The 25,538-nt window shown below is 56.7% G+C and overlaps 1 protein-coding gene across 4 annotated transcripts in view; it reads left to right on the top strand.

Annotated features, from left to right (window-relative positions):
- FOXP4 (forkhead box P4) overlaps positions 1 to 25,538 on the top strand; it is a 51,391-nt gene extending 25,853 nt beyond the window's left edge. Inside the window, exons 3-17 of one of the 4 annotated variants that reach the window (XM_074332902.1) lie at positions 4,514 to 4,609; positions 10,675 to 10,797; positions 11,289 to 11,375; positions 12,941 to 13,088; positions 13,232 to 13,445; positions 13,704 to 13,808; positions 14,587 to 14,674; positions 15,715 to 15,798; positions 15,946 to 16,117; positions 16,197 to 16,273; positions 17,030 to 17,131; positions 20,648 to 20,769; positions 22,292 to 22,358; positions 22,935 to 23,104; positions 23,615 to 25,538. In XM_074332902.1, coding sequence (XP_074189003.1) covers positions 4,514 to 4,609; positions 10,675 to 10,797; positions 11,289 to 11,375; positions 12,941 to 13,088; positions 13,232 to 13,445; positions 13,704 to 13,808; positions 14,587 to 14,674; positions 15,715 to 15,798; positions 15,946 to 16,117; positions 16,197 to 16,273; positions 17,030 to 17,131; positions 20,648 to 20,769; positions 22,292 to 22,358; positions 22,935 to 23,104; positions 23,615 to 23,762 — 1,803 coding nt within the window. In that variant the 3' untranslated portion in view covers positions 23,763 to 25,538. Of the gene's footprint in view, positions 1 to 4,513; positions 4,610 to 10,674; positions 10,798 to 11,288; positions 11,376 to 12,940; positions 13,089 to 13,231; positions 13,446 to 13,703; positions 13,809 to 14,586; positions 14,675 to 15,714; positions 15,799 to 15,909; positions 16,118 to 16,196; positions 16,274 to 17,029; positions 17,132 to 20,647; positions 20,770 to 22,291; positions 22,359 to 22,934; positions 23,105 to 23,614 lie in introns of all 4 variants that reach the window. The other 3 variants (XM_074332901.1, XM_074332903.1, XM_074332900.1) reach the window with 3 other exon arrangements.

A 25,538-nucleotide genomic window follows, 5' to 3' on the forward strand; every position in this document is an offset into this window, starting at 1 on the left:
CCCCTAGGGAAGGGAAACTGAACCCACCTTTCTTCTAAACTCCTTTCTTGGTCTTCTCCCACCTCAACCAGCTTCACCTTCCTTTCACACCCAGACCACCGAAGATACACAAGACTTGGGAGGCAGATTCACAGGCCTTACCAGACTGTGCATGAGTTCACAGCGGCCCTTCTGGGGAGGAGGGGGCTGGGCAGTCAGTCAGTGGTGCCTGGACTCCTAGGCCGTGGGACATTGGGTCTCAGTTTCCTTGTCTGTATAATGGAGACAGTGACGCTTCCCCTGCTTAGCTCAAGCTTCAACTAAATGTTTATAGAAGCACTTTGAAAACTGCCAGGCACTATCCAAAGGCTCCTGCCTCCTATGTTCAGCCTAGACTAAAGTGACTTTCCCGGGCGTGTTTGCTGTGTGTGGGTGGCTGGGGCGGGGGCTTACAGATGTGACATCTGTGTTTCAAGGAGGCTATGGCCTGGTTGGCGTCATCAGAGCAAATGGGGCTGGATCTGTCAGGGTGCGGGGCCATCACCTCGGAGCTGGGCAGTCCAGTGAGACATCAGTCCAGTGCCAGCACCAGTGTAGACACTGACACCTCGTACTTCACGGGGTTGGATGTGCCTCAAGGGGGGTGTTAGGAAGCCTCAGACCTACCTGATTCCTTGGGTGACCACCTAGAAGAAGGCATCCTGGGCCAGAGAGACCCCCGGGTCCCGGAGCGCCGTCCCTGGCTGGGAGTCTGGATGTATGGACAGATGATGGGGATGGGGAGTGGATTCTAGAACAGCACTGCAGTGCACTGAGCTTTCAGTGACATGTTCAGGTCATCCTGGGAGGGGAGCTTGGACCCCAAGTCTAGGGTCTCCCCATCATCTCCACCCCGGGACACCTACAGGGTGATTTTTAGGTGGTACCCAAATCACCCTAAATGGGTTCAAGGCTGGGCTGTGAGCAGATTACGCAAAATGACCTTGTGTTATCTACTGTCACCACCCCATCTCCTCTAAGCGCAGGGCTTGTGAGTGATGGGTGGCCATGAATGAATGAAGGAAAGAAAGAATAAATGAAGTGCCTGGAGGAGTTCAGACTCTGAAGACCTGAGAGCCCCTGTGGACTCCTCTAGCCTTCCCTACGACTACCCCCCACACAACTCAATTTTCTGCCCTGGGAATAGTTTCAAGATCCCTGGACTCTCTGGGCTGTGTCACTCCTCTGGGGGTGCTGTGCCTGGAACACCCTTACCCTCCTCATCCACCTGGGGAACTCCCCCTTCAGGACCCCAGTCAATAATGCCACCTCCTCTGGGAGGCCTTCCCAGATTTCCACAGGTAGGGAGGCTCTTCTCTAGGTTCTGGTACCTGGTGCCCACCTCCATTTCAGTCTGCAACAGGCAATTGTCATGAAAGCACCCAAGCTGTGAGCCCTCGGCAGGGCCATGTGCGGTTTCCCTCTCTATCCCTAGCACCTGGCATGTATGGTCCCTGGCACACAACAAGCGCTCAGTAAACATGAAGCAAGAGTGAGTGGGGAAGTGTGGGAAGTAAGAAGAGGGGACTGGCCCAGCCTAGGATCTTACTTGACTCTCTCATCTGGCCTAAAGGGGAGGGTAGGAGGCGGGGGAGGAGAGGCTCAGAGTGGGAGGAGGGGAAGTGAAGGGCTTGTCACAGGGAGGTCTCACAGGAATAAGATTGCAAACCCATGTCATTTTTTCCCTGTAAATCTTGTAATTTCATGCTCCAGGGGACCATAAAGTAAGAGAGTCAGTGGGGAGTAAATCCAACTCCCCAGCCACTGCCACTACCAGGAGACTGCATGGGGCTCTCCCCAATTTCCCCTGGAAACCCCTCCCTTCAGCTCCCCTCTCCTCACCAGGGAACTAAGTGCTTTACCTCCCCACCCTGACCAGTGTCCCCTTTGGCCTGTGCTGGCCAGCTCTGCTGAGCCATCCTCTTCCTCACCTTGCCCCCTGACCTCTGACCCCTCTATCCTCCTCCACCTTTGGAGGACAAAGAATAGTTGTCCAACCCATGTCATTAGACCTGGAGGGAGGTCGCTAAAAGCAAGCAGACAGACGGGGGGTCCTTTCTGATGACCACCTGGCCCACCTCCCTTCTCCCCACCCTGCCACCCCTTTCCACAGGAAAGGTCAGACTCTGCTTTCTGAAGTGAATCTTGAAGAGAAGAAACCCCAGGCCACTGCTCCAGGGTGTGAGGTCCAGGGGAAAAGTGGGGTGTAGGGGAGGCCTAGGGTCTGGGGGGCTGGTGAGGAGCATGTTCAGCTGAACTTCAGGTTTGCTGGGGGACATGTCCCATAGATACACCATGGTGTGTTTAGATACCATTCTAAGGTAAACTAGGTTTCCGCCTCAGGAGGCTCAGCTGCTCGATGCTGGTGAGGAAAGGGCTGCGAAGTGGGGGGTGTATATATTGGTACACAGTGGATGCTTCTGGAGTGTTTGCTGAGGGGCAGTGGGTCTGAGTATGTCTGTATTCCATCGTACAAGGTGTTGTCTGACGGTGCTTGTGGTGGGATAGGAGAGTTAGAAGTCCATCTGGGACAAGCAGGTGTGTGTGGACAAAGGCAGGTGAGCCACAGGCAGGCACGAGCCATTTAATAGGTGCACTGGGCAGGAAGCTGTGTTGGGAGAGGCTGAAGGAGATAAGGGGAGAACTGTTGAGAGATGTATGAGAAGAGAAGGGACAGCCACTTCATGAACGCCATATAAGTGCCAGACATTGGTCCTTTAATTCACCTAGTATTTCAGAAATGGGTAGTGTACCGTTTTTCAGATCAGGAGACTGAAACGCAGAGATGGAACAGCTAATCCAACGTCACACCGCTTGGTAATCCTACTGGGATTCAAACCCGTGTCTGCCTGATGCCAGAGCCCCTTTCAAAGGCCTGGACACAACTCTTCTGGCTCCCAAGGAGGTCTGTGAGGAACCTGGAGGCAGGCAGGTTTTGTGCTCCTAGAATGTGGATTGGGGACAGGTCTCCACATCTCCTGCCTCTGAGCCCTCCACTGGCCCTGGAGTGGGGGGGGATGCAGGGCTTAGCTGAGTTTATGAAGAATTACTTTCTTTCCTGACCCCTCACTCTCCTTGCCATCTCTCCCAGCCTATCCGCCCACTTCCCAGGCCTCCTGTCTGGCTAGAGCCTGCTCTTACCCTAACCCTAACCCACTCTTCCTTCAAATGCCACACACGTCTTACTCCTGTGACCCCGGCTCAGAGTCGCGTCCCAGCCACCATGACATCCGAGTCCAGACCACCAAGGTCAGTGTAGCTCAAGTGATAGTTCACACACAGCCTTCAGGACTTGATGACATTCCCCCAGTGCCACAGAGCCCTGCACCTAGACCCCCGGGACTCAGAAAGCCAGCACCCAGACCCTGGGACTCCGCCCCGCCCCGCCCCCCAGCTGTGTGCTCGGATTCTGGATTCCGAGTGAGGGGTACCCTTGGCCCCCAGACCCACCATCTAGTAAGGCACATGGCCTTGGAGCCCAGCTTCCTGGGCTCAAATCCTGCCTCTGAAACCTGGCTGTGTGATCTTGGACATGTTACTTAACCTCCTGGAGACCGTTCCCTCAGCTGTGAAATGGGGCTGCTAATCCCTACCTCCCAGCCTCCCAGGAAAGGATGAAATGAGATCTTGCCTGTGACAGGGAACAGTTTGCCACCCGAAAACATGTTGCTTTGGGGTATTGATTATTGTAGGCTGTTTGATTTTAAGAAAGGGCAAACCAGGGAGAAGCTCTGAAAACCAAGCAGAAGGTACCCTTTGTAAAAGACATTTACGTTTGTGAGGGAGCTCTCCATCTGTAAGGGTGCTTCCCTCACTGTACCTGGCCTGCCTTCACTATCCTTGGAGAAGGCTTGGGCTTAAATCTGCATAACAACCTTCCCCTTACTTACTGTGCTTTTCCTAGTCACCTCCGGGAACCTACTCGACACTCCCAAAGTCATCTTTTGTCTTTAACTAAAGGAAGTATTTAAGTGATGGCTTCCTCCATTTTGGCGAGTTACTCTGTTCCTGGGTCTCTCCCATGTATGCAGGCAGTATTGGTGTTACTCAGTTTTACATGTTTTTCTCCTGCTCATCAGTCTTGTGTTAATTTGATTATTTGTCCAGCCAGAAGAACTTGAAGGGAAGAGGGTAGTTTTTCCTGCCTGACACATAGATGCTTGACAGATAGTACCTATGATTAATGCCCTGAGTCCACCCCCTTGTTTCACCACGGACCCTTCCATTTGCTAACCCCATGGAGCGCAGCAAACCTCACCAGGTCTCGAGTGAGTCCCTACAGGCTCGGACTCCCCAAACCCTACCAGCTCCTACCTTTCTCCTTACCCCCAAGCCCAAGTGGACCCCAGGAGCCTCACCCCCAAGACCTTCTGCCTTACCCTGATCTCCTCCCCTATACTGCCCCAAACTCCCCGAATCCTGGGTCCACACTCACTGCTCTGCCTTGCAGCCCCCAGTTGCTGGGACAGGCCCACTGACTCACCCTGTCTTGCAGGCTCTCCAGGTGGCCCGGCAGTTCCTGCTACAGCAGGCCTCTGGCCTGAGCTCCCCAGGGAACAATGACAGCAAGCAGTCAGCCTCTGCGGTGCAGGTGAGGAGGGCACCTGGCAGGTTGGGGGCTGGCTGGGCTGGGGCCTGGTCGCAGGGTGGGCTTAGCAAACCAAGGGAGGGGAAGGGCCAGTGGGAGAATTGCTCTGGCCCCTCCCCACTACCAGAAAATGGGCAGCTGTCCAGAGGGAAATGCACTCACTGCAGGGGTGGGGTGAAGAAACTTCTACTTTCTCTCTCATTTCCACCTGATCCCTCAGGCCTTCCTCTGCTTGGCCTCTTTGTCTCTAAGTTTGAGTCTACGCTGGGCTCTCTCTGTCTCTGTCCCTCTGCTGGCTTCCTCTTCCTTGGCCTCAGGGTCACTTCTCAGGTTTCTGTTTCTCCATCCCCGTGTGGTCAGCCCGCCTGTCGCTCTCTCTACTCCCCTCCCAGGCTCTCCCAGTTGCTGAGGTCACCATGCTTCCCTCCCTTATCTCTCACCCACTAATTCTCTCTGTCTCCTGGTGTTTCCTGTCTCTTGATGTCTCTCTGTCTCTTTTGTTTTCCTTTGCACAATCTGCCCTTTCCCCCCCTCTTCCCCCCAGCCTGCTGGCCCATCTGGCTGGCTGGGGGAGGGGAGATCTGTGGGGGGTGGGCGGGAGTAAGCCAGGCCTTCTGTTTACCTTTTGTGTCACAAAGAACTTGGGAGAATCTGGAGTCTGAGTCGGGGTGGGTCACAGCTCCGGAGCCCGCTGTCCTCCCTGCTCTCCTCCCCCTTGGCCCAGCAGCCAAACTTCCTAGCTTCCCCCCACCATAGCAGTGGGGAGGCTTGAAATTGGGGAGAGGATTAAGCTGGGCTTTGAAAGGAAGTTTATCTAAGGGAGGAAGGCTGAACACGATCCTGAGCATGCAGCTCTGGAGTCTGGGGGGCTGGGTGCTGAGGGAAGTGAAGAAGAGGGCAGAATGGGGTGCAGCGTGTCAGAGAAGTACCCAGTTTTTATGTAAAACAAGCTTATGTTCAGAAAGCACTTTGAAGAAATTCAAGGTGCCCATCAGTTAGTTGGGCCTTAACAGTAGCCGTCTCTTTAGTCTCAAACCTGATGAAACAGCCCTCAAGGGGAGGGAGTTGGGCTGAGAGGGGTGGTGGCCTCTGTGGGGGAGGGGAGGACAAAGTCTGGGAAGCCACTAATGGGAAGAAGAGAAAGTTCTCACACCCACTTGGTGTCAGGACTGGGGCTCTTTGAATTAGAGGGACCCCCCCCCACACACACACACACATACTCCCTGGGTCTGAAAAGTGATCCTCAGGCTACTGCTCTTAACCTTCCCCAGCCTAAGAGGTAGGCTGGGGAGCAGGAATGTTGCCCCCAACCCAGAAAGAGCCTGCTTGACCCCGAGTGAGAAAGGAGCTTGATGGGACTTGGAGGGACGGAGATCAGGCATCAGGACGCACTTTGTGGCTGGCTGTGAGGGGTCGGAGGTCTGAAGTGATGCGTGAGGGAGAGAGGCTATGGCATCTGCCTTAGGAGACGCCCTCCTCTAAAACGAATGAGGTCCCTGGATGGCCTAGAATGAGAGGCAGAGGTTTAGGTCGGAGGAAGGGATAAAATGATTCTTTTCTCAGGCTTTCACTCTTCTTGTCTCCACCTCCCAATAATTCGTTCATTCACTCTTTCAATAAGGACTCAATCAGTACTTCTTAAACTAACAATTGATATTTACAGAGTGCTTATCATGGGGCAGACACTAAGTGCTTTACAAATATCATCTCATTTTATCCTCACAGTCCTATAAGGTAGATACTATTATTAGCCTCATGTTGCAGATGAGGCTACTGAGGCCCAGAGAGGTGAAGTAACTTGTCCAAAGTCACACAGCTAATAAGGGGCAGAGCCAGGATTTGAACCCAAACAACTAGCTCCAGCACTCTCACTGGCTGTGTGCCTGGCACAGTAGTGAAGAACACTAGCAGTCCATAGGAACAGAGCCCTGGGCTCAGAGTGGTGGGGGTTTTTGGGGCCACGTCTGAACTTTTCCCCAGGAGCCTGGAGCCCTGACTGTTGACCTTTCTTCTCTTCGAACCCTCGGTACCTTCCTTGCCTTTTATTCCCACCTTCAAGTTCACAATCTCCAAGGAGGTGGGGTTCTGTCCCCAAATGGGGTCCAAGGCCAGAGACAGCTTTTTCTGTGAGCTCGAGGCTGATGGGGAATACGGGAGAGCAAGTAGAAAAGTGCATTTTATTGATTTGGAGCTTAAGTGAAATGGGTAATGAAGGGAGATCAATGGCAGCCCCTTTCCCAGTGGCCCCCACAGGACACTACTCTGCTCCCCAACTCTAGGTAGGATTGCCTGCCCACTCACCTCGCAGCCATGTTCACCATCCCTTCCATAGAGCCAGCTTCAGAAGAGTTTCTAAAACCGTGTTAGGTCTCCAGCTGCAGCCTAGGGGTTGCCTGGTTTGTGCTCAGGCCTGGACCCCAGGTAGGGAGGGGATAGTTACAGAAGACGGCACAAGTAGCTGGGGCTTTAGGCAGAGGGGTGCTAAGGCCAGACCCCTTAGCTCTGCCCAGCCTTTGTCTCATCTCCTTAGCCCCCCTGAGGCTTCCTCTTTTGGCATTTCTAGAAGTTCTTCTTAGTGTCCCACCACGATCATTATTGCTGTAGTAGCTCCAGCCCAGCAGCAGTCTAAGGACTCCTGGTCATATGCAGGGAGTTTAACCTAAACTGAGCTCTGGCCTAGTCCAGGAACCCCAGACCCCATACTTCAGAGGTTGAGTTTAGGTCCTTGACTGGCACCAAATTATATCCATCCCAATCCTCAGCTCCCAAACAAGCTCCCTCTATGTCGGGCACCATCGCTGTTCCCAGTCAGGCCATGGAGCCCAGCACACTGTATTTATGGTGGGTGGAGGGGTCCAGGCCCGAGCAGGGCCCCTGGGGGAGGGCCTGGAGGCAGCTGTCAGCATTTAGCCCAGAGCTCACACTGCCGAGCCCTTACTGAGCATGTGGCTGCCCTGGCCGCGCTCCAGGTGGTGAGCTGCGGGCTTTGCTGAGCTGAGTAGTCAGCAGTGTCCATCCAACACATCCCGGCCCGGTGAGGGGTCAGTGGGGACACCAGGGGAGCTCCAGCTCAGTGCTCGGAACCCCAAGGGGCGTTGGGGGTAGTAGATGGGTCAGCCAGCCCAGGAGATCAGCATGTGGCAGCCACCTTGCTGACCTTTATTGACCCCACAGGGCCACCTTAGAGACAAGTACACACAAGGGAATCCATCCAGATCTACCTCTGTAGCCGCCTCTCCAGCCAGCTGTTTGGCCACTTGGCTGGAACAGTGGGGCCAGGGAGGTGTTCCAAGGTCATCTCCTCCATTCCCCTGCCTCCAAGTAGGAAAGCCCCAAGGAAGGAAATGCCACATCCTTTCTTGCATGCCACTTGCAGTGACTCACTCCTAGTACCTGGAAAGATCTGGGTGTCTGGTCTCTGTCTTACCTGCTGTGGGCTGAGTGCCTCTCTGGTGTAGCTCTCGCTGTGTGGAGAGTGGGAGGCCCACTGCCTTTCTTCTAAGTGACCTTGGCCACCCAGTGCCCTCTGGGGCCCTTGGAGCACCTAACAGTGGAGAAGGGAGAGGGAAAGGAGGAGACTAGAAAAGAGGAGAAAAGGAAAATCCAAAATGTTTTTAAAAGTATGTTGTTACACATTTGTAAAGAATTTAATGGCGTACAAATCACTTTCACTTACCTCTTCTCCCCTTGTCCCTTTGAGGGTAGGGAAGATTGTTTAACTTCTAGGCCTCAGTTTTCTCATCTGTAAAATGGTAACAGTGATGATACCCTCCTCCCAGCGTTGCTGTGAAGATTCAGGGAGATCATACTCATTAAGGGCCAGCCAACTGCCTGGCACATAATCCACAGCCTTTTGCCCTGTGAGGTGGGGCAGGCAGGTGTGCCAAACCCTGGTGAGCAGATAGAGAAAGTAAGGCTTGGTGATTTCAAAGAATGGTCAACGTCGGGGACAAGAACTTAGGTCACCTGAGTCAGAAATCCAGGGCTCTGACCTCTGTACCCCCACTCTGGGCATCCTCACGGGAGGAGGAAAGAAAGGACAGTTGAGCAGCCCACCTGCCTGGGTTACCCAACAAAGGACTCGGGCAGCTCTCTCTTCAGGGGGAGTGGGTCTGTGCCACTGCCCGCCCCGTCCCCGAGGTCCCTCTGAGAGGGACCAGAACACCCTTGCAGCCTGGCTTTCCGGAGTGTCCTCCGACACAGTGGAAAGAGGGCGGTTGGCCTTTGGGATCTGCAGCCCCATCCACTCTTCAGCTCCCTGGATGGTTTAGTGTCCACACACTCTCCGAAACCCTTCTCAAGACCTGCTCCAGGGTGGGGCAGGCATTGTGAGACGTGGAAACGCCAGGAACCATGGAGGACACAGACCTGGCCTTGAATCCCAACCCTGCCGCTTCCGGCTCCTCTGCAGAGGCCCCTTGGAGCCTTCCTTCCCAGGGATGTCCATGGCTAAAGAACCAGGGGTTGCCCCTCCCAGGGATGTGGGCACAGAGACGCTAGGGGAAGGGGGAAAGCCCAGGGCTGGGCTCAGCCACTAGCTGGGTGAGAAGAGCTGGGGGCAGTGGAACTTCCCGTGTCCCTGGATTCACTGCTCCTTTACCTGGGGATTCCCTAATTGGCGGCTTGAGGCTGCGGCCTGCCTCTGCCAAGGATCCCAAAAGGAACCAACTCCTCCTCCGCTGCCCCACCCATGGGGTTGGGGGGAGATGACAGGGGCCATGCGTCCCCTGGGGACCTAACCTGTCACATCCTGCACAAGGCAAGTCCCTGCAGGACATGTCTCCCTGACTGGGCCGCCCTGCACCCCTCCCTCCATGCCCTAGGGCTGGCAGAGGGGCCTCCGATCCACTGGGAAAGGTATTTCAGCTCAGGGGAACAAACGTAGTGAGTACCTGCTGTGTGCTGGGCACATCTTAGGGCCTGGAAGTGAGAAGAAGAGGAGAGAAGAGTCTGTGCTCTCAGTGTAGTGGGAGTGGTAGGTAGCCCGGTCAGGGCACCTGTCCTGCCAGAAGGGGATAAGACAGTGCTGTGCCTTGGGCCTCCCTGGCTATGACTGCACAAGCCTGGGCATTTCGGGGGGGTGGGGCTGGGAAAAAAATGATGTTACTGCTTTTCCCTGTACCTTTTACCTATAGCTAGATTCTCGGAGCCTCCTGTGGAGGTCAAACCCAGGACAGGGGACAGAAAGCGGTTCTACTTTGAGAATCCTGCATGTTCCAGCTGGAAGGAGCCATCTCTTAGAATCCTCTCTCTCTTTGATGGTTGAGGAAACTGACACTCCAGAGAGGGCAAGTGACTTGCTGGGGGTCACACAGCGAGTTCAGTGCAGAGCTAGGAAGAGAAGCCTGCCTCCTAACTCCCTGCCTGGGGTTCTCTCCACCCTGCTGGCCACTTAGCTGTACCTACACACATACCCACGAAGGATGGCCGCTCAGTGCTCTCTGGGCCTCTGTGTATGCCATCTGGACAGGTGTGCTGCAGAATGTGATGTGTATGTGACGGGGCCAAAGTCCAGGGCCTCCTGCCCACGGTGTTGAATCCTCCCCATGACTGCAGGCTGCCTTCCTGGCCAGGCCCACCTCACAGACTGTCTCAGAAGAGACAGAGCAAGAGTTGGGAATGGCTTAGCTGCTGCCTTCCTGGATGGGGAGACCCCACCAGAGCAAACACAGTGAGTGCCTGCTGTGTGCTGGGCATGCTGCTAGGGTTCTCCCAACTGGTGCCACTAGAGTCTAATCTTCCTGTACTTGAGAGAGCGCATCCCAAAAGATAGGCAGCCTTATGAGCACTTGCTGTATGCCGGACGCTGTTCTAAGGATTAACTCGTTAGTCCCCATGACAACCTTAAGAGGTAGGCACTGTTGCTGCTTTCATGTCAGAGAAAAGAAAACAGAACAGGGAGGCAAGTCACTTGTCCAAAGACACCATGCTAGTAGGTGGCAGAGCCAGAATTTGAACCCGGCAGTCTCCACTCTGGAGCCACGCCGCCATATTGTAGGTGGGGCCTTGGGTGCATGCCCTCCCTGGGGTGGGGGCGAGGCCAGCAGGCTAACGGCCGAATCCCACAGGTGCCCGTGTCAGTGGCCATGATGTCGCCGCAGATGCTTACCCCACAACAGATGCAGCAGATCCTGTCGCCCCCACAGCTGCAGGCCTTGCTCCAGCAGCAGCAAGCACTCATGCTCCAGCAGGTGAGTCTGGCCCTGGGGCAGCTGGGAAGGGTGGTGGTGGTGGTAGGCACTGGCCTCCCAGCTCCCAGCCTACTTAGTTCCTCCAGGGCAGCTGGGCGAGGTCAGAGGTCAGGCCTCTCCCGCAGCAGCCCCCTCACACTCCCCGGAGGCCCCACCTCTATCTCCAGAACCCCAGGAAAGGGCAAAGTACTACAACACCCTGGCTCCTGGCATCTCAACCTAATCAGGGGACCTACCAAGAGGGCTGGGAAGTGTAGAGTGTAACTCCCCTCTCCCTTCTCCACTCCTTCCTGGTGCAGACCGTTCAGGCATCCTCTCAGAGCACACATCTCCCTGTGGGGCCCTCCGTCCCACTGCCCAGTAAGACTCCCCACTGCTGCATCCAAGAGCACAGTCACCACAGGGCTGGGGTTGCTTGGGGGTGAGCAGTCCGCTGCCAGAGGTAACCTACTCCCACTCCTATCCCTGCCTCCTGCCACCACCACCCCCAGCTGCAGGAATATTACAAGAAGCAGCAAGAGCAGCTCCATTTGCAGCTCCTCACCCAACAGCAGGCTGGGAAGCAGCAACCCAAAGAGGTAAGGGGCTCGTGCAGGGCCCCGTCCCATCACCTGGTCAGAGCCGGGGTGTCCCAAGGTGGTCGGAGAGAATGGCCTTGTGGGAGTAGTGGCAAAGTCAAGAAAAGGCTGAGGGAGGGGAACAGGGAGCATGGAGGAGGTGGCGGTGGGGGCTCACATTTCTCCATCTCCTCTCATCCCCCTTCAGACCTTCTCTCCTTGCCTTGTGTTGTTGGGTTAATGAGAGCCAGAAGATGGAGCCCTGTGTTGTCTCTGTGCACGTGCCTGTAGACATGTATATGAATGTTGGATGGTCCCCGCTCATAACCAGCTGCCTCGCTCTCATGCGCTCTTCCTACCTGCTTGTCTCTTAGTGACCCAGCTCCTCAGTCCTCCACTCTGGTCCTGAGAACCTTTTAGTTGCTCAGCAAACCACTTGCTCTGCCCCCCAGCTGCCCCAACTTCTGTCCCTGACAATCATCAGCCCTGCCCTATCCAGAGAACTCTCCAGCCTACACCACCTGCCCCATCTGGGCCACAGTGTCTCCTGAGCTTCCATACCAGGCCCTGCTACCCTGTCCCTCTTGTCCCAGACACGTGCCTCCCGAGTCCTGCTTGCCAAACCACAACCAAGCTCTGAGTTGCCTCTTCCCAGTCATTCCCCAGCTCCTCAGCCTCCCCCACAAGGGTCTGGTAATTGCTGCATTCTCTGCATTATCTCTAGGCTGGGTTTATTGACTAGTTAGCCCCTACCCACCCCACCCCCAGGGCAAGCAGGCAGGCAGGCAGAGACGTCCCTGACTCCCGAGCACCCAGGACAGGCTTGGATCCTGGGGCTCAGAAGAGACTTGCTGACAGGCTGACTTGTCAGTGCCTGTGTAAAGAACTGACTCCTGGAGTGGGTGGGGGCGCGCGGGGTGGTGGTGGTGGTGGACCAAGAGAGTAAGAGAACGCTTGCATGTGTGCGACCTAGAGCTAGTGACTGAACAGTGTGAGTGCCCCCCAGCAGTATGGATGTGACTGTCCCTGAGCCAGGGATGACCCGCTGATGCTGATCTTTTAAAGTCCCGTCAGACTCCTTGATTCTCTGTATCTAAGAAGCAAGAGAGGAGAGGAGCTGGAGGGGAGAAGGCCCCCTCCTCAGAGCAGAAGGGGGGCACCCCGGGCATGTGGGAAGGGTGCCTGCCAGGCGGGAGTGGCCCCCGGAGTCTGACAGGCTCATCGATCATTGTGATGAGAGCTCCCCCCCTCCCAGGCCTGCACAGCTGCGGTGCGGGGAGCTAGAGCAGGCGCTAAGCAGCAGCAGGAGGGAGGCGGGAGCAGGGAGGCGGGAGGCGTCGTGCTGCGTGTCTGGGTCTGGCTGTGTGTTGCGCGCGTGCGTGCGTGCATGCGTGTGTTTACTGCGAGGAGGCATGCAGCCCTATGGAAGCTGGGCCGGGAGCAGAGAAGCTGCAGCTTCGGACACTGCACCGACAGCTCCGGGGGCTGAGAGGCCCTGGGAAGGGGTGACTGCAGGGTGGGGGCCAGATGGCACACCTGAGGCTGATGGCACATCTCTCTGCCCACCCCCTCGGGGCCCCCACCAGGCACTGGGGAATAAGCAGCTGGCCTTCCAGCAGCAGCTTCTACAAATGCAACAGCTACAGCAGCAACACCTGCTCAACCTGCAGAGACAGGGGCTGGTCAGCCTGCAGCCCAGCCAAGCCTCCGGGCCCCTCCAGACCCTCCCACAAGGTGAGTAGCTACCCCCGCCCCCCAGCCCAGCCCCACAGCCCTCACTGTGCCCAAGGGCTGGCACACTCCTGCCCCAGGGGTGAGTTGGGGAGGCCCCCTACGTTCCTGAGACTCTGCCAGCCTCTTGCCTCTTTCCGCCACAGCAGCCGTGTGTCCCACGGACCTGCCTCAGCTGTGGAAGGGTGAGGGTGCTCCCGGGCAGCCTGCCGAGGACAGCGTCAAGCAGGAGGGGCTGGACCTCACTGGCACGGCCACCACCGCTACCTCGTTTGCCGCCCCCCCCAAAGTCTCACCCCCGCTCTCCCACCACACCTTGCCCAATGGACAGCCCACTGTGCTCACACCTCGGAGAGACAGGTACGGGGCCCAGGCTGGGGTGGGGGTGGGGGCACTGCAGACCTGCCCAGGGGCACACCTGGGCCCCTAGGGATGACACACATGGTGGGGGCTGGGAGGGTGGGGTGAAGCTTACCTCTCCCAGGGCACACCAAATGGTGCTAGGCCTCTGGGAAACCTGTGTTAGGGACAGAAACGGCATCTGCAGGAACCTGGGCTGGGCTGGACCCAGGGCTGCTGGGGTCTTCAGCTTCCCTGACTACCACTGCCCTCTCCTAGCTCCTCCCACGAGGAGACACCCGGCTCCCACCCCCTCTATGGACACGGAGAGTGCAAGTGGCCTGGCTGTGAGACCCTGTGTGAAGACCTGGGCCAGTTTATCAAGTAGGTGTCACCCCCGTTGTCCTTTGCCCTCAGCCTTCCCTACCAGCAGCAGCCTTTCTACAGGGCCCCTCACCCCCAGCCTGCCACCTAGCTTGCCCCTTCTTGGGCCTTCAGCCACCAGCTGTCCTGCTGTCTCCCGCCCCCCAGGTACCTAGTTCCTTCTCTGCCCTAATCAACTCCCCATCACTCCTACCCACCTGCCCAGCATATATTCCCCAGACCAGGAGCCTCCCCACCCCATTCCCAGAATGCACAGCCCAGCGGGGTGGGGGTGTGAGGGAAGGGAGAGGACTCCCCCCATTCTCCTCCTTCCAGACTCAGCCCCCAAGAGTGATGGCCTAGTGACAGGCCTGGCTGGTGGACAGGCAGGGCGGGAGGCAGACAGGCGGCTGGCAGCAGGCGGCCAGCTGCCACAGCCGTGCCAGGCTCTGTCACTGACTGATTAACTCTGCTGTCTCTCAGACCCTTGCAGCATCAGGGTCAAACAAATTGTTTTCACGCTTCGTCAGAGGTTTACTTAATTAGTTCATTTGCAATTAGATCTCTCTGTAGCTGGGATTTTTAGCAAAGACATCAAAGGAGGGTGACGAGAACGCAGCTTCCTCCTTGGCCCCGGTTTTTTTTTTTTTCTTCTTTTTACCCCCCCCTTTCCCTTTGTATTTCTTGGTCTGTCTGCTTTCGAGGCCTTTGGGTGGGCTTCGAGGATGGGGTGGGAGGGTGGTAACAGCAGGAAAGCTGGGCCCAACTGTCTCTTCTCCGCCCCCTCCTCCCCCTAAAGACACCTCAACACAGAGCACGCCCTGGATGACCGGAGCACCGCGCAGTGCCGCGTCCAGATGCAGGTGGTGCAGCAGCTGGAGATCCAGGTGCGGCCTGAGGCTGCAGAGGGGGAGGTGCCCCAGGGCTGCATCCCCTGCCCCTGCCCCAGGGGTGTGGGGAGTCTGAGACCAGCTGGGTGGGTGGGGGTCCAGAGGGTCCAAAATCAGCATCTTGTATTTTCTAGGGCCTAGTTACCATGCTTTTGAGGTGAGGGCAGCTGGACTTTGAAGGGTGTAAACCAGGGTCAGGGTCGTGTCTGCTGAGAGGGCCAGAGAAGAGACTCATGCTAATACAAACAACAAAAATAATATTCATAGCTAATGCCCTGAGCACTTACTTGTGCTGTCCTAAATACTTCACCTATATGTAACTCAAGTAGCCCTCTGAACAACCTTGTGTGGTGGGTACTATTACTATCCCCCATCTTACAGAGAACAGGCACAGAGAGGTGAAGTAACTTGGTTCTGGTCACTCAGCTAGCAGGTGGCAGAGCTGGAGGGAGAACCTAGGCAGTCTGGCTCCTGAGTCTAAGCTCTGTAACAGAGTACTCAGGAGGCTCCTCAGGAGAGGCGGCCAGGCAGCTGGTCGATATTTCCCCACCGCCCTCTGGCACCTAGCAGAGCGCCCTGCTTTGAGGCAGTGGTTGTGAAAGATCTCTTGAATTGATGAATGTGGGTGACTGAATCATTCATCTATTCCTGTGTCTCCATTGAGTGCCTGAGGACCTTCTTACACGCAAGTGCCACTGGACTTGGGTGTTGTTCAACCACAGCCTCTGCCCTTGATGGGGAGAAAAGGTTGTGCTGTTAGAAAGAGGGCCCCTGACCATGACGAAGCTGAGCCTGGGACACACAGCCTGAAGGAGAAGTGGGGAGGGCTTCACGGAGCAGGCAGTCCCTGCCCTGACCTTGACGTGAGGGGCCAGAGGGCAGGAGACAGAGGGAACTGGGATGCCAAGGCTGGAGGGCATGTGGTGGTGGGAATAGGGCCTTTCTGGGGTGTCTGCTGGGATATGGAAGAGGAAGAAGACCTGGCTGCCTCCGGGCACAGCCCCTGCTCACGTCCAGCCTCTCCACCCTCTCTGCAGCTCGCCAAGGAGAGCGAGCGGCTGCAGGCCATGATGGCCCACCTGCACATGCGGCCCTCCGAGCCCAAGCCCTTCAGCCAGCCAGTGAGTGCCTCTCCCCTCCTTGTGGCCCTCCCACCACCCCTCCACAACTCCCTGGACCCTCCGGACCCCCACCCACCCAGCTGGTCTCAGTGCCCTCCCCATTGCTCACAGCTGAACCCGGTCCCCGGCTCCTCCTCATTCTCCAAGGTGACCATCTCCGCAGCAGACTCGTTCCCAGATGGCCTGGTGCACCCGCCCACCTCGGCTGCAGCCCCTGTCACCCCTCTAAGGCCTCCAGGCCTGGGCTCTGCCTCCCTGCACAGCGGGGGCCCCGCCCGCCGGAGGAGCAGTGACAAGTTCTGCTCCCCCATCTCCTCAGGTAAGGGCCATGGGAGGGGCATTATTTTTTCCCAAGCTGGGCCATCCAAATGGATACCTCATCTGCCTGTCTCCCCCAGAGCTGGCCCAGAATCATGAGTTTTACAAGAATGCGGACGTCAGGCCCCCCTTCACCTACGCCTCCCTCATCCGCCAGGTGAGCATGGAAGGTAGCCAGAGGTGGGTGGGAAATGGCACACAGGCTGCAGCCCTGCCTCAGGGTCCCAGCCTGCAGGAGGATCCTGGAACAGGGAACATAACTTCCCCTCTCACGGTTGTCCCCTCCTGCTCGCTGAAGTGCCCCTGCTCAGCTGTAGGTCTCATACAGGCTTCATCTGGTCACGCAGACATTTCTCTGGGAGCACACACACTTCTTTTTGCTATTCATACCCACTGTGTCGTCATTCTCTCATTTCCATGTGCACACACACCCATGAGACTATTTTCTAATAGACTTATGGTCACTGTTAGTTGGCCTCCTTCTGTCTCCCACACACCCAAACACCATCTCATAAGTGGGGACCGGGACTTTGCCAAAATCTGGATAAATTCCTAACAGCCCCCACGTCCTAGACATAGCTCTCTCCCAAGAATACTGCTTTCATTCCTACTCTAGGGTACGGGTCCTTGGAGCTGTTTTTCCTCCAGAAAAATTCGTGTGCTCTTTGCACAAGCACATAGCCCTTGAGGTTTGTGTTCCCCTTGGTCTCTGACTGGGCTGTGACCAGCCTGCCCTTCTCGGGACCAGCAAGCACCACGGGTCCTTATCCACATGCTTATGTGCAGGGGTCTCCTCTGCTCACGGGGTGAGCTGGGGGCCAGGCAGAAGAGAGAGATCCTGGGGGAGAGAACACAGGCCTGGGACCCTGTGAGGTCCAAGCTGAGGGTCCCTTTGCTGCTTCCTTGCCCACAGGCCATTCTGGAAACTCCTGACAGGCAGCTGACCCTGAACGAGATCTACAACTGGTTCACCAGGATGTTCGCCTATTTCCGGAGAAACACTGCCACCTGGAAGGTGAGGCATGCCTCCCACCAGCCCCGGGCCCCAGTCACACTTGGACGTCACATCCCTTTGAGACTAAGGATGCCTAACAATTATCCCTCTCGGAGAGGTGGTCCTGCAGACATGGCCCCACCTGCCCACCGGAGCTCAGGCTGGGCCATGTGCCCCTCCACCCCCACCTCTGCAGGGGCCATGGGATGTTCATTAAGTGCCTCTTAAAGACCCCTGCCTTCTAGCCTCATGCTGCCTTCTTTTCTGGGAAGACACCCTCTCGAATGCTTCTTCATGGGCGCCCAAAGACTCCAGCCCTGTGAAGTAGGGCCCCCAAGAGCTGGAATGCCTGAGCCTGGTAGGGAGGCTTGGGTTACGTTCACCAGAGACCCTAAGGGTCTGGATACCTTGACTAAAGGCACACATTGTGAAACCCAGGGTTGGGGTGGGGGGTGCAGGCCCAGACATGTGGATGGACTGAGGCACTGGGGCCCAAACAAGGGAGTCACACACTCTCCCCAACTCTGCCATCGGCGGCAGGAAGATAATTGTCTCCATCCAATTAGTCATTTCAACGCCTTCATCCCATAAGAGTTTTCCTGGGGGACCAGAGGCAGGCAAGGGAGGGACTCTAGAAAAATGGGACACAGATATGTGGGCTGAGTTGCTAAACCATTTGTTTCTCTATAGCCAAGATGGTCTGTATGTCACCTGTGTGTATCTGTCTGTCTGATGGGTGAAACTATTAGGGTCTTTGCAGCGGAGTGGGAAAGTGGTTATCAAAATTGGGAGGTGGGGGTAGGAGAAGGGAGTGTTGGGCCCAGTGGGGAACGTTAGACACCTGAGGAGTCCCTGTCTCAGAACCTTACTTGGAAGCCTGGCTCTTGAGTCCCCCTGCTGGCCAGTGCAGAAACTGCAGTTAAACAGGCTAACTTCCCCCACATCCCACCAGGTTTCAACAAGTGTCACTGAAGCCCCCTCCCCGCAAGAGTCCAGGACCCAGTGAGGTGTGCACGGGGCCCTGCCCTCTCTGCTCTGGGAGTGTGCTCAGTGCAGTAGTAGAGACTGTTCCGTGATCTTCTATATCTCCATGCCCAATTCCTAAAGCTTGGGGGAGAGGCTATGAGGCTGGGACAGCTGCTCTGATTGGCTGTGAGTGATGTCATTTCCTGCCAACCACAGTCCTGCCCTCTCTCTGAGCCAGCAGGGCCTTCCTGGGGCCACCTGGTCCCGTCTCCAACCTCCAGGCCAGTTTAGATAGCAGGTTTTGTAAACAATAGAGTCCTGTAAACAATGGAGTCCTATATAGATCATTACGATTGTTATCTTATGTTTACTTTAATATTGCATATTAATCCTCTGCTTTTAGGGGTGACGTTGTAGTGCCTCAGGTCCATAAGACAGTCTCCTGGGGGGCAGAGTGCCATTCACCACCCACCCTCCTTTCCTGTTCTCACTTAACTATACCACCTCACTGCAATTTTTACTCTTCTTTCTTGAGATCAGGAGGAGCTGGTTTAAGTGACTTAACCCCTTAAACCCCTTGATGATTGTCATGAAGCCACCCCCAGCCCCACTCCCTTGGCCTTCCATGCCTCCTTCGACTGGTTGCCCACCCTTGGTCGTCTCGGTGGCGTGTCTCTGGCTCTGGGGTCTTCACCTTCATCTCCCCTCACGTAGCCTAAGTCCCACTGGGAAGCCGGCTGGATGACTGAGTGGGTGGCCTTTCCAGTTAGCAGTGCTTTGCTGCCGCTTCCATCACTTGGGTTCACTGCCTGTGCCCTCGCTGTGCCATAGCAGACTGCATCCCAGCTAGAGGTCCCCTTTGACCTTCAGGAGTTTTGCAGCTTCTTTCATGTTACTTGGGAAATGCACCTTGTCTACACCGAACTGTTTCCCTCCGATCTCCGCTTTTCACTCATTTATCTTCCATTGAAGTCCCTCCTCTGCTCAACTATTTCCTCTCTCCTCTTTCACCCCTCTGGCCCCCACCCTGAGATGCTGTCCACTCCAGACGAGGGCAGAAGGGTCTGGAGCCAGTGTGGGCCAGGCCAGCTGCTGTTCATCCAGGGGACAGAACCGCCATCTGCCGAGCCGATGGTCCTCACTAGCCCTCCCCCTGTCCATCCCCTTCCAGGGCCTGTGTTGTGGGCCCTTCCTTTTGTTTACGAAGCCCCCGCCAGACCCCTTAAATTGCCGTTAATGTTTCAGCGTAACGAATTAGTCTCTCATCACGAATCAGGCTTCGAAATGAGGGAAAAAAGCCCCGGTGAGGCCATCCTCGGAAATTGGGGTCATTCTCATTTGCAAAGCGGAGGATCGGAGCCCCGTAATGCGGGCAAATTTATTCCGAGGCAGGAGCCCCGGCGTGATTAGGCCCTTTGTAATTATCGCTCCAAGAGATTCCACTCCAGCCGCCCGCCTCCCTCGTGGATTAGCAAGCGAGTCGGAAAAATACACAGGATTTAATTAGAGGCAAATTAAAATTGGTAATGAAATCGGGCCAGTTGCAAGTGGCAAGAGTTGGAAGGGAGAGAGGGAGAGGGGATCTCTAGGGGCACGGGCTGCCCGCCCTGCCTGCTTTCTTCCCCATTTAGAAATGTAAAGAGGAGACAAGATGGGGACAAGAAGGGGGAGGCAGAGGGAGGACAGGTAACAGGGACAGGGACAGCTGGGTGGGTGAAGCTTAGAGAGACGAGTGCAGGGACAGGACTGAGGGACATGGTGGGGGGAGGGAGGGGATTGGGGCCCTAGCTCAGGCTCCTTGGGGGCATGAATTGGGCCACGCACCCCACCCTCACCCAAATGTCCTACAAACCAGATGGCCTCAATTCCTGCAGTTATCCTGCCAGGAGGAGGTGGGAGCGACAAGGTGACTTTTCCTCTTTTTTCTCTTCCTGCCTTACTGCTACTAAGCCCACGCTCTCCTTTCTCCCACTTTATTTCAATAAGTATGTATTAGGCCTCTACTGTATACCTCATGCTCTCAGCTGCCTGTTCTGAGGCACAGCTCAAAGCCATGGCTTCCACACTCCTAGACATGGAGGGCGGTTGCAGTGAGTTCCGGCATTATCCCCAAAACTTTTCAAAGCTTGATGGGAATTCTATGAGCACCTAAGATAAAGTGTCCCAGGCTCACTGAAGTCCCAAGGCCTGAGTGTGACTTCAGGCCAATCAGAAGCCCTGAATACCAGCTGCACATCTGATTAATGATGATAGAAAAACAAAGTATTACTAACTACATATCATGTAGTTGGTACACAGAGTTCTCCAGAATGTGGCAGGAAGAGGGGAAGGAGGGCAGATAATAAAATGGGCTGTCAGTGATGAAGGTGCTGGGAGCCCCTGACTCCAAGGGCTGGAGAAGGGCCTTCCATTCCCCGTGGCAGGGTCTCCTCAGGGCCGGCCCCTCCTCTGCTGGTTCCTGGGTGGGGGAAAGTGGGACAAGGTGGGACTTTCCTGTGTGTGCTCACCTGAGCAGAGGAGGGGCCGAGCAGGCTGCCTCTGAGCGTCTGCCGCTTGTCACTGCACCTCCAGAATGCCGTGCGGCACAACCTCAGCCTGCACAAGTGCTTCGTGCGTGTGGAGAACGTCAAAGGTGCCGTGTGGACTGTGGACGAGCGGGAGTATCAGAAGCGGAGACCGCCAAAGATGACGGGGTAGGTGTGGGGCCAGACCTGGGTGGGGTGCACCCACCGGGATGTGGGCCGGGTCACCCCCTTGCCTCTCCAGGGCACTCCTGTGCACCAAATCCTTCCCACTTTGGGGGTGAGGCAGGGAGAAAAGGAGTGGAGGGACACAAGGCAGACTGGAACCTGGAAGTGACAGATTGGAAAAAGGACGTTTATGTCTTGTTCTGTCCTGACAGAGGGAAACAGCTGAAGGGGACCTGGCACTAGAAGGAGACAGAGGCCCAAAGTAGCCATGGCCAGAGCTGGGACCTGGGCAAATGCCAGCCATTGTGGTTATTGGTGAAGGAGCTGCCTTCCCTAGGGCCGCTCTCCCCCATTTTATCACGGGATGAACCAACCTCTGAGATCCCCAGGTGCCACCTCTTCATTTTACAGGGAGAGGAGGCCCGGAGGGCCAGGGGCTGCAGGGAGGGCAGAGCAGATTTGTGGCAGAGCTGGTTCTCTGACTTGCCAATTTTTGTGTTCTGCTTAACCACGCAGCATTTTCAGGGGAAACTGAGGAACCTGCAGGAGGGTCAAAACCTCCTCTTTGGGCTTCCCTCCCAGCACCAGTGCCCTTCGCCCCAAACACCTCACACACAGACCACCCTTTGCCTGTGCCTCTTGGCCCTGAGGCCTCAGGGAAGGGAGCACGAAGTCTGAGGCAAGTTAGATGGATAGCTCTGTGGTTACCAGTTCCTGTCAAAGATTCCTTCTCCCCAGACAAGAGCCTCTCCATCCTCAGGCATTTGTGGGCACTGGGGCAGGGTCTGGACCTGGAAAAGGGACAGAAAACCATCCCCTTCTAAGTGTTCCCACATGCCAGTTACGTTTGGTATCATGTCTCATTACCAACTTGGAATCAGAAGACCTGGGTTCAAATTCCTTCTCACCAGCTCTGTGACCTTGTATCAGTTTCTTAACCTCTCTGAGACGCTCTATAAGCTGGGCGTAATCCCTGTGGAAGAGGAACAGCCTTGAACCATTGCTTTTCCTGACCCAACTCCAGAACACCTTCCTATGCAGAAAAGCCTTAGGTATGAAACGTGGTGACTGGCTGAGCACATGGCATATTAGATGTCCCAAAATTGGGATGGCAAGAAAGTGTGGATTTTGCAAATACGCGACTGTCAAGGCTGTAGCTCGGATCTTGCTGAATATTGGGAAATCTGGACTGGAGAGAAAGTGCTGGAGCAGCACAATGTGAAGACACGTTGGGAGGGGCTGCTATTCCCAGTTAACCAGCTCTGAGATGTTGGACGCGAACCAGAGCCCCAGCACCTCACCTGGGAAGGGGGCTGCTGGTACCTGACGTGCCAGGTCAGCGTGAGGATTGAATAAGATGAGGCACACACAAGGCTCAGCAGATGATGACCAGCCCTGCCCTGGCTCCTCAGGAGAATGTGCCAGGACAACCCTTGGCACAAAGCCGCCCCTTTGTCAGGGTCCAGGCATGAGTGAGGAGTAAGTCAATGAATGAACCGAACAAACTGCCTTCTCTCTCTTCCAGGAGCCCCACCCTTGTGAAGAACATGATCTCCGGCCTCAGCTACGGAGCACTTAACGCCAGCTACCAGGTGACCCGGCCTTGCTCAGAGCCCGCCAGCCAGTCCCCTTCCCTTCCGCTTTATTTCCCTTCCACACACAACTGGCACGTACAAGAGACCTTCCCCCACCCGCCCTGCAGAGGGCCCATCTTTAGGAGGAGGGGGAGGGGGAAGGACTATTCTGGGAGGCCCAAACCCCAACCCTCAGCCTGACCCCAGCTGGGGAGGGCGACTGTGCTTTCAGTACTAGGCTTGGGCATGACAGGGCAGAGAGGAGAGAGGTTGGCGTAACCAACAGGTCCCCTTCCCTGGCTTGTCAATCTGGGAGTCCTCTGTCCCCTAGGAAGGGATAAATCAGGGCCCGATTCCCAGGAAAGCTGGGAGGGAGGAGGTCTGGGTCAGAACCCTGGCCTTGGGAGGGGCTGTGGTTTTCCAGAAGGCTGAGTCTGGGCTGGGGGGTGGCAGCGGGGGCGGGGGGGGGCAAGAAAAATGGGCCCCTGGGGCCAGCACCTACACAGGACGCACAGGAGGCTCTGTAGGGGTGGGGAAGGGACAGCACCTGACTGGGTGCAGCCCCCCTGACAGGACTGCCTCTGTGTCCTCCAGGCCGCCCTGGCCGAGAGCAGCTTCCCCCTCCTCAACAGCCCTGGCATGCTGAACCCTGGCTCTGCCAGCAGCCTCCTGCCCCTCAGCCATGATGACGTGGGCGCCCCCGGGGAGCCTCTCCCCAGCAACGGCAGTAGCAGCCCACCTCGCCTCTCCCCACCCCAGTACAGGTGAGCAGCACACAGCATGGACCCCCGTGGTGCCCATAGACCAGGGAGGGAGATCGCACTGCAGGGGGACCCCATCTGGTCACCCCCAACACCTCTTCTTTCTCATTGGTCCTCCCCTCCTGCCTTTACCTCCCCACTTCTCCCTACATCTTCTCTTCCTGTCTCTCTTCTCACTCCTGTCTGCCTTTTTCTCTTCTCTCCCCCTTCTTTTTGTTTCCCTCCTCCTCTCTTTTTCCTCCTCTTTCCTCCATTCTCTCTCATCTCCCCTCCTCTCTGTCTTCTCTCTTCCCAACCAAAGACAATCTCTGTCCATCCCAACACACCCTTTCCTTTGAAGAGATCCCTGGGGGAGATCAATCTCCCTAAGACATAGGCCCCAGTGGCTTAGGGATGATGGGATCCTGGGGAAGCAAGCAGTGGACACCCCGCTGTGCCCCAGAATTCTGAATGAGTGTTCAAAGGGAACAGGGAAAAGCCGCCAGGGTGCCCATGTGTTCCCTTCTGTCACAGCCACCAGGTGCAGGTGAAAGAGGAGCCAGCCGAGGCAGAGGAAGACAGGCGGCCCGGCCCCGCCCTGGGGCCCCCCAACCCCAGCACCACAGGGCCTGCGGAAGACCGGGACCTGGAGGAGGAGCTGCCAGGAGAGGAACTCTCCTAAGGGCCTCTAGGGGCAGGCAGGGCAGGGGTGAGACCCCTCCTGGAACCCAGGCCCCATACACCCCCCACTCCACAGCCCCGCCCAAACCTCAAGGCACTTCCAGGACTCAGATGGGGGGGCTGGGCCATCAACTCCCAATGTGACCAGACTGACAGACGCTTGGGGCAGGGATGGTTCCGCCCCCAAGGGGACACAACCCCTGGTCTGGGACCAGCAGAGGACACCGAGGGCCCAGGCCCCTCCTCAGACCCTCCCTACATCTGAACCCCGCTCTCCTCCGAGGCCACCAGCAGCAGCAGGGCCCTCCTCCCCCACCAGCTCTCCCCTACAGGGCCCCTCAGCGCCATGGAGACCCGCAGGCGGGGCTAAGCCACCCCTCTCAAACCCAGGGCCCCTCGCACCTGGCTCTGGCAGTGTTTTTCTGGCCAGAGGCCCCACTTCCCTAATTTGTGCTCCTTCCACCTTCTTTTCCATACTGTGAAGAAATAATTCTCCACCCTTGACTCCTACCCCTGCCCTGGCCTGGGTGGAGGAACTGAAGTTTCCAACCATCCCCAGAAGAAAGGATTCCCCGCCGCTGTGCCCACCCGAAATCCACAGCTGGGGTGGCACAAGCTGTGTGCCCTGTGGTGTCCATGGGAGCCGGGCCACCCGGCTCCAGCCCTGCTCCCGACCTAAGATGGGACCCAGGCTGAACTGGGCCTCCACCCCATTTGCTGGATGCCCCTCTGGCTGCCCTGAACTCCAGGGAGCACAGGAAGAGGCCCAGTGCCCGCCCCCTCCACAGAGGTCTGTGCCAGGCGGACTAATGGAGCTGGAGCCACTGAAGGGAGCCCAGCTACCCTGGAGGCTAGAGGTGGGGCAGAGGTGGTGCCAGGGCTGCCCGAAGCAGCCTGCCTCAGTCACAGAAGGATAAAGGCCAGGCTGAAAGCAGGTTTGAGGGGCGGGTGAGGGATTCATTTGGCGGCTGATGTGACCCAACAGGTGACCCCCGCCCCCAGCCTATAGGTCCCCTATTGCAGTCCTCCTCACCCTCCCTTCCCTGTCCCCCCAGTTAAACGGATGACCAAAGACCTTTCTTATGCCGGAAGCAAAAACCAAAACTTTTTGTTGGCTTTTTCCTTTATTGCCTCCTACACCCGCTGCTCCTGCTCCCTACCCTCGCCCCAGGCTGGAAGCCCTCCCTCCACTTAAGTTATTGTTTTAAACCAAAGTTTACAGTGTCTGTTGGTGGCCAAGACCCTCTCTCTCCACCCCTTCTCCACTGCACCCTGAGGACCCTGAGACTCAGTAAGGGGCTGGGGCCCTGCTCGCCTCCTCTTTGCTCTTGCCCAGCCTGGGAGAAGGAAACAGGGCAGGGAGAGGAGTGGGCTCAGCTCCCACATCCCCGCAGGCAGTGGGCATGTGAGCCCTACTCCCAACCCTGGGCTGCTTCCTGGGGGCTCTCCAGACCCCTCTCTAGGACCAATTCCCCATCACGCTGGGAGTGTGGATTCCAGCAAAGAAGCTGGACAAAGTGAGCCTCTCCACAGACCCCCTATGGGGGACCCCAACTTGAGGCCAAGGCCTGGGTGTGCTGGGTGCTCGTGACACACCAGGCCAGGCCCCTTTGCTGAGAAGAATCCTTGGACTATTTCCCAAGAAACCCCCACATAACACCCCTTCACAAGCCACCCCTCCCGAGAGGCAGGGGGCCCTCGCCCCCTCCCCTGTGTACTCCCCACCTGTGTTCCGTTTGACCAGCACAGAAATATTAAACGTCCTCTATACACCGGG

The sequence above is a fragment of the Rhinolophus sinicus genome, linkage group LG05 (assembly GCF_036562045.2).
Source record: "Rhinolophus sinicus isolate RSC01 linkage group LG05, ASM3656204v1, whole genome shotgun sequence".
NCBI classification, from domain to species: Eukaryota; Metazoa; Chordata; class Mammalia; order Chiroptera; family Rhinolophidae; genus Rhinolophus; species Rhinolophus sinicus.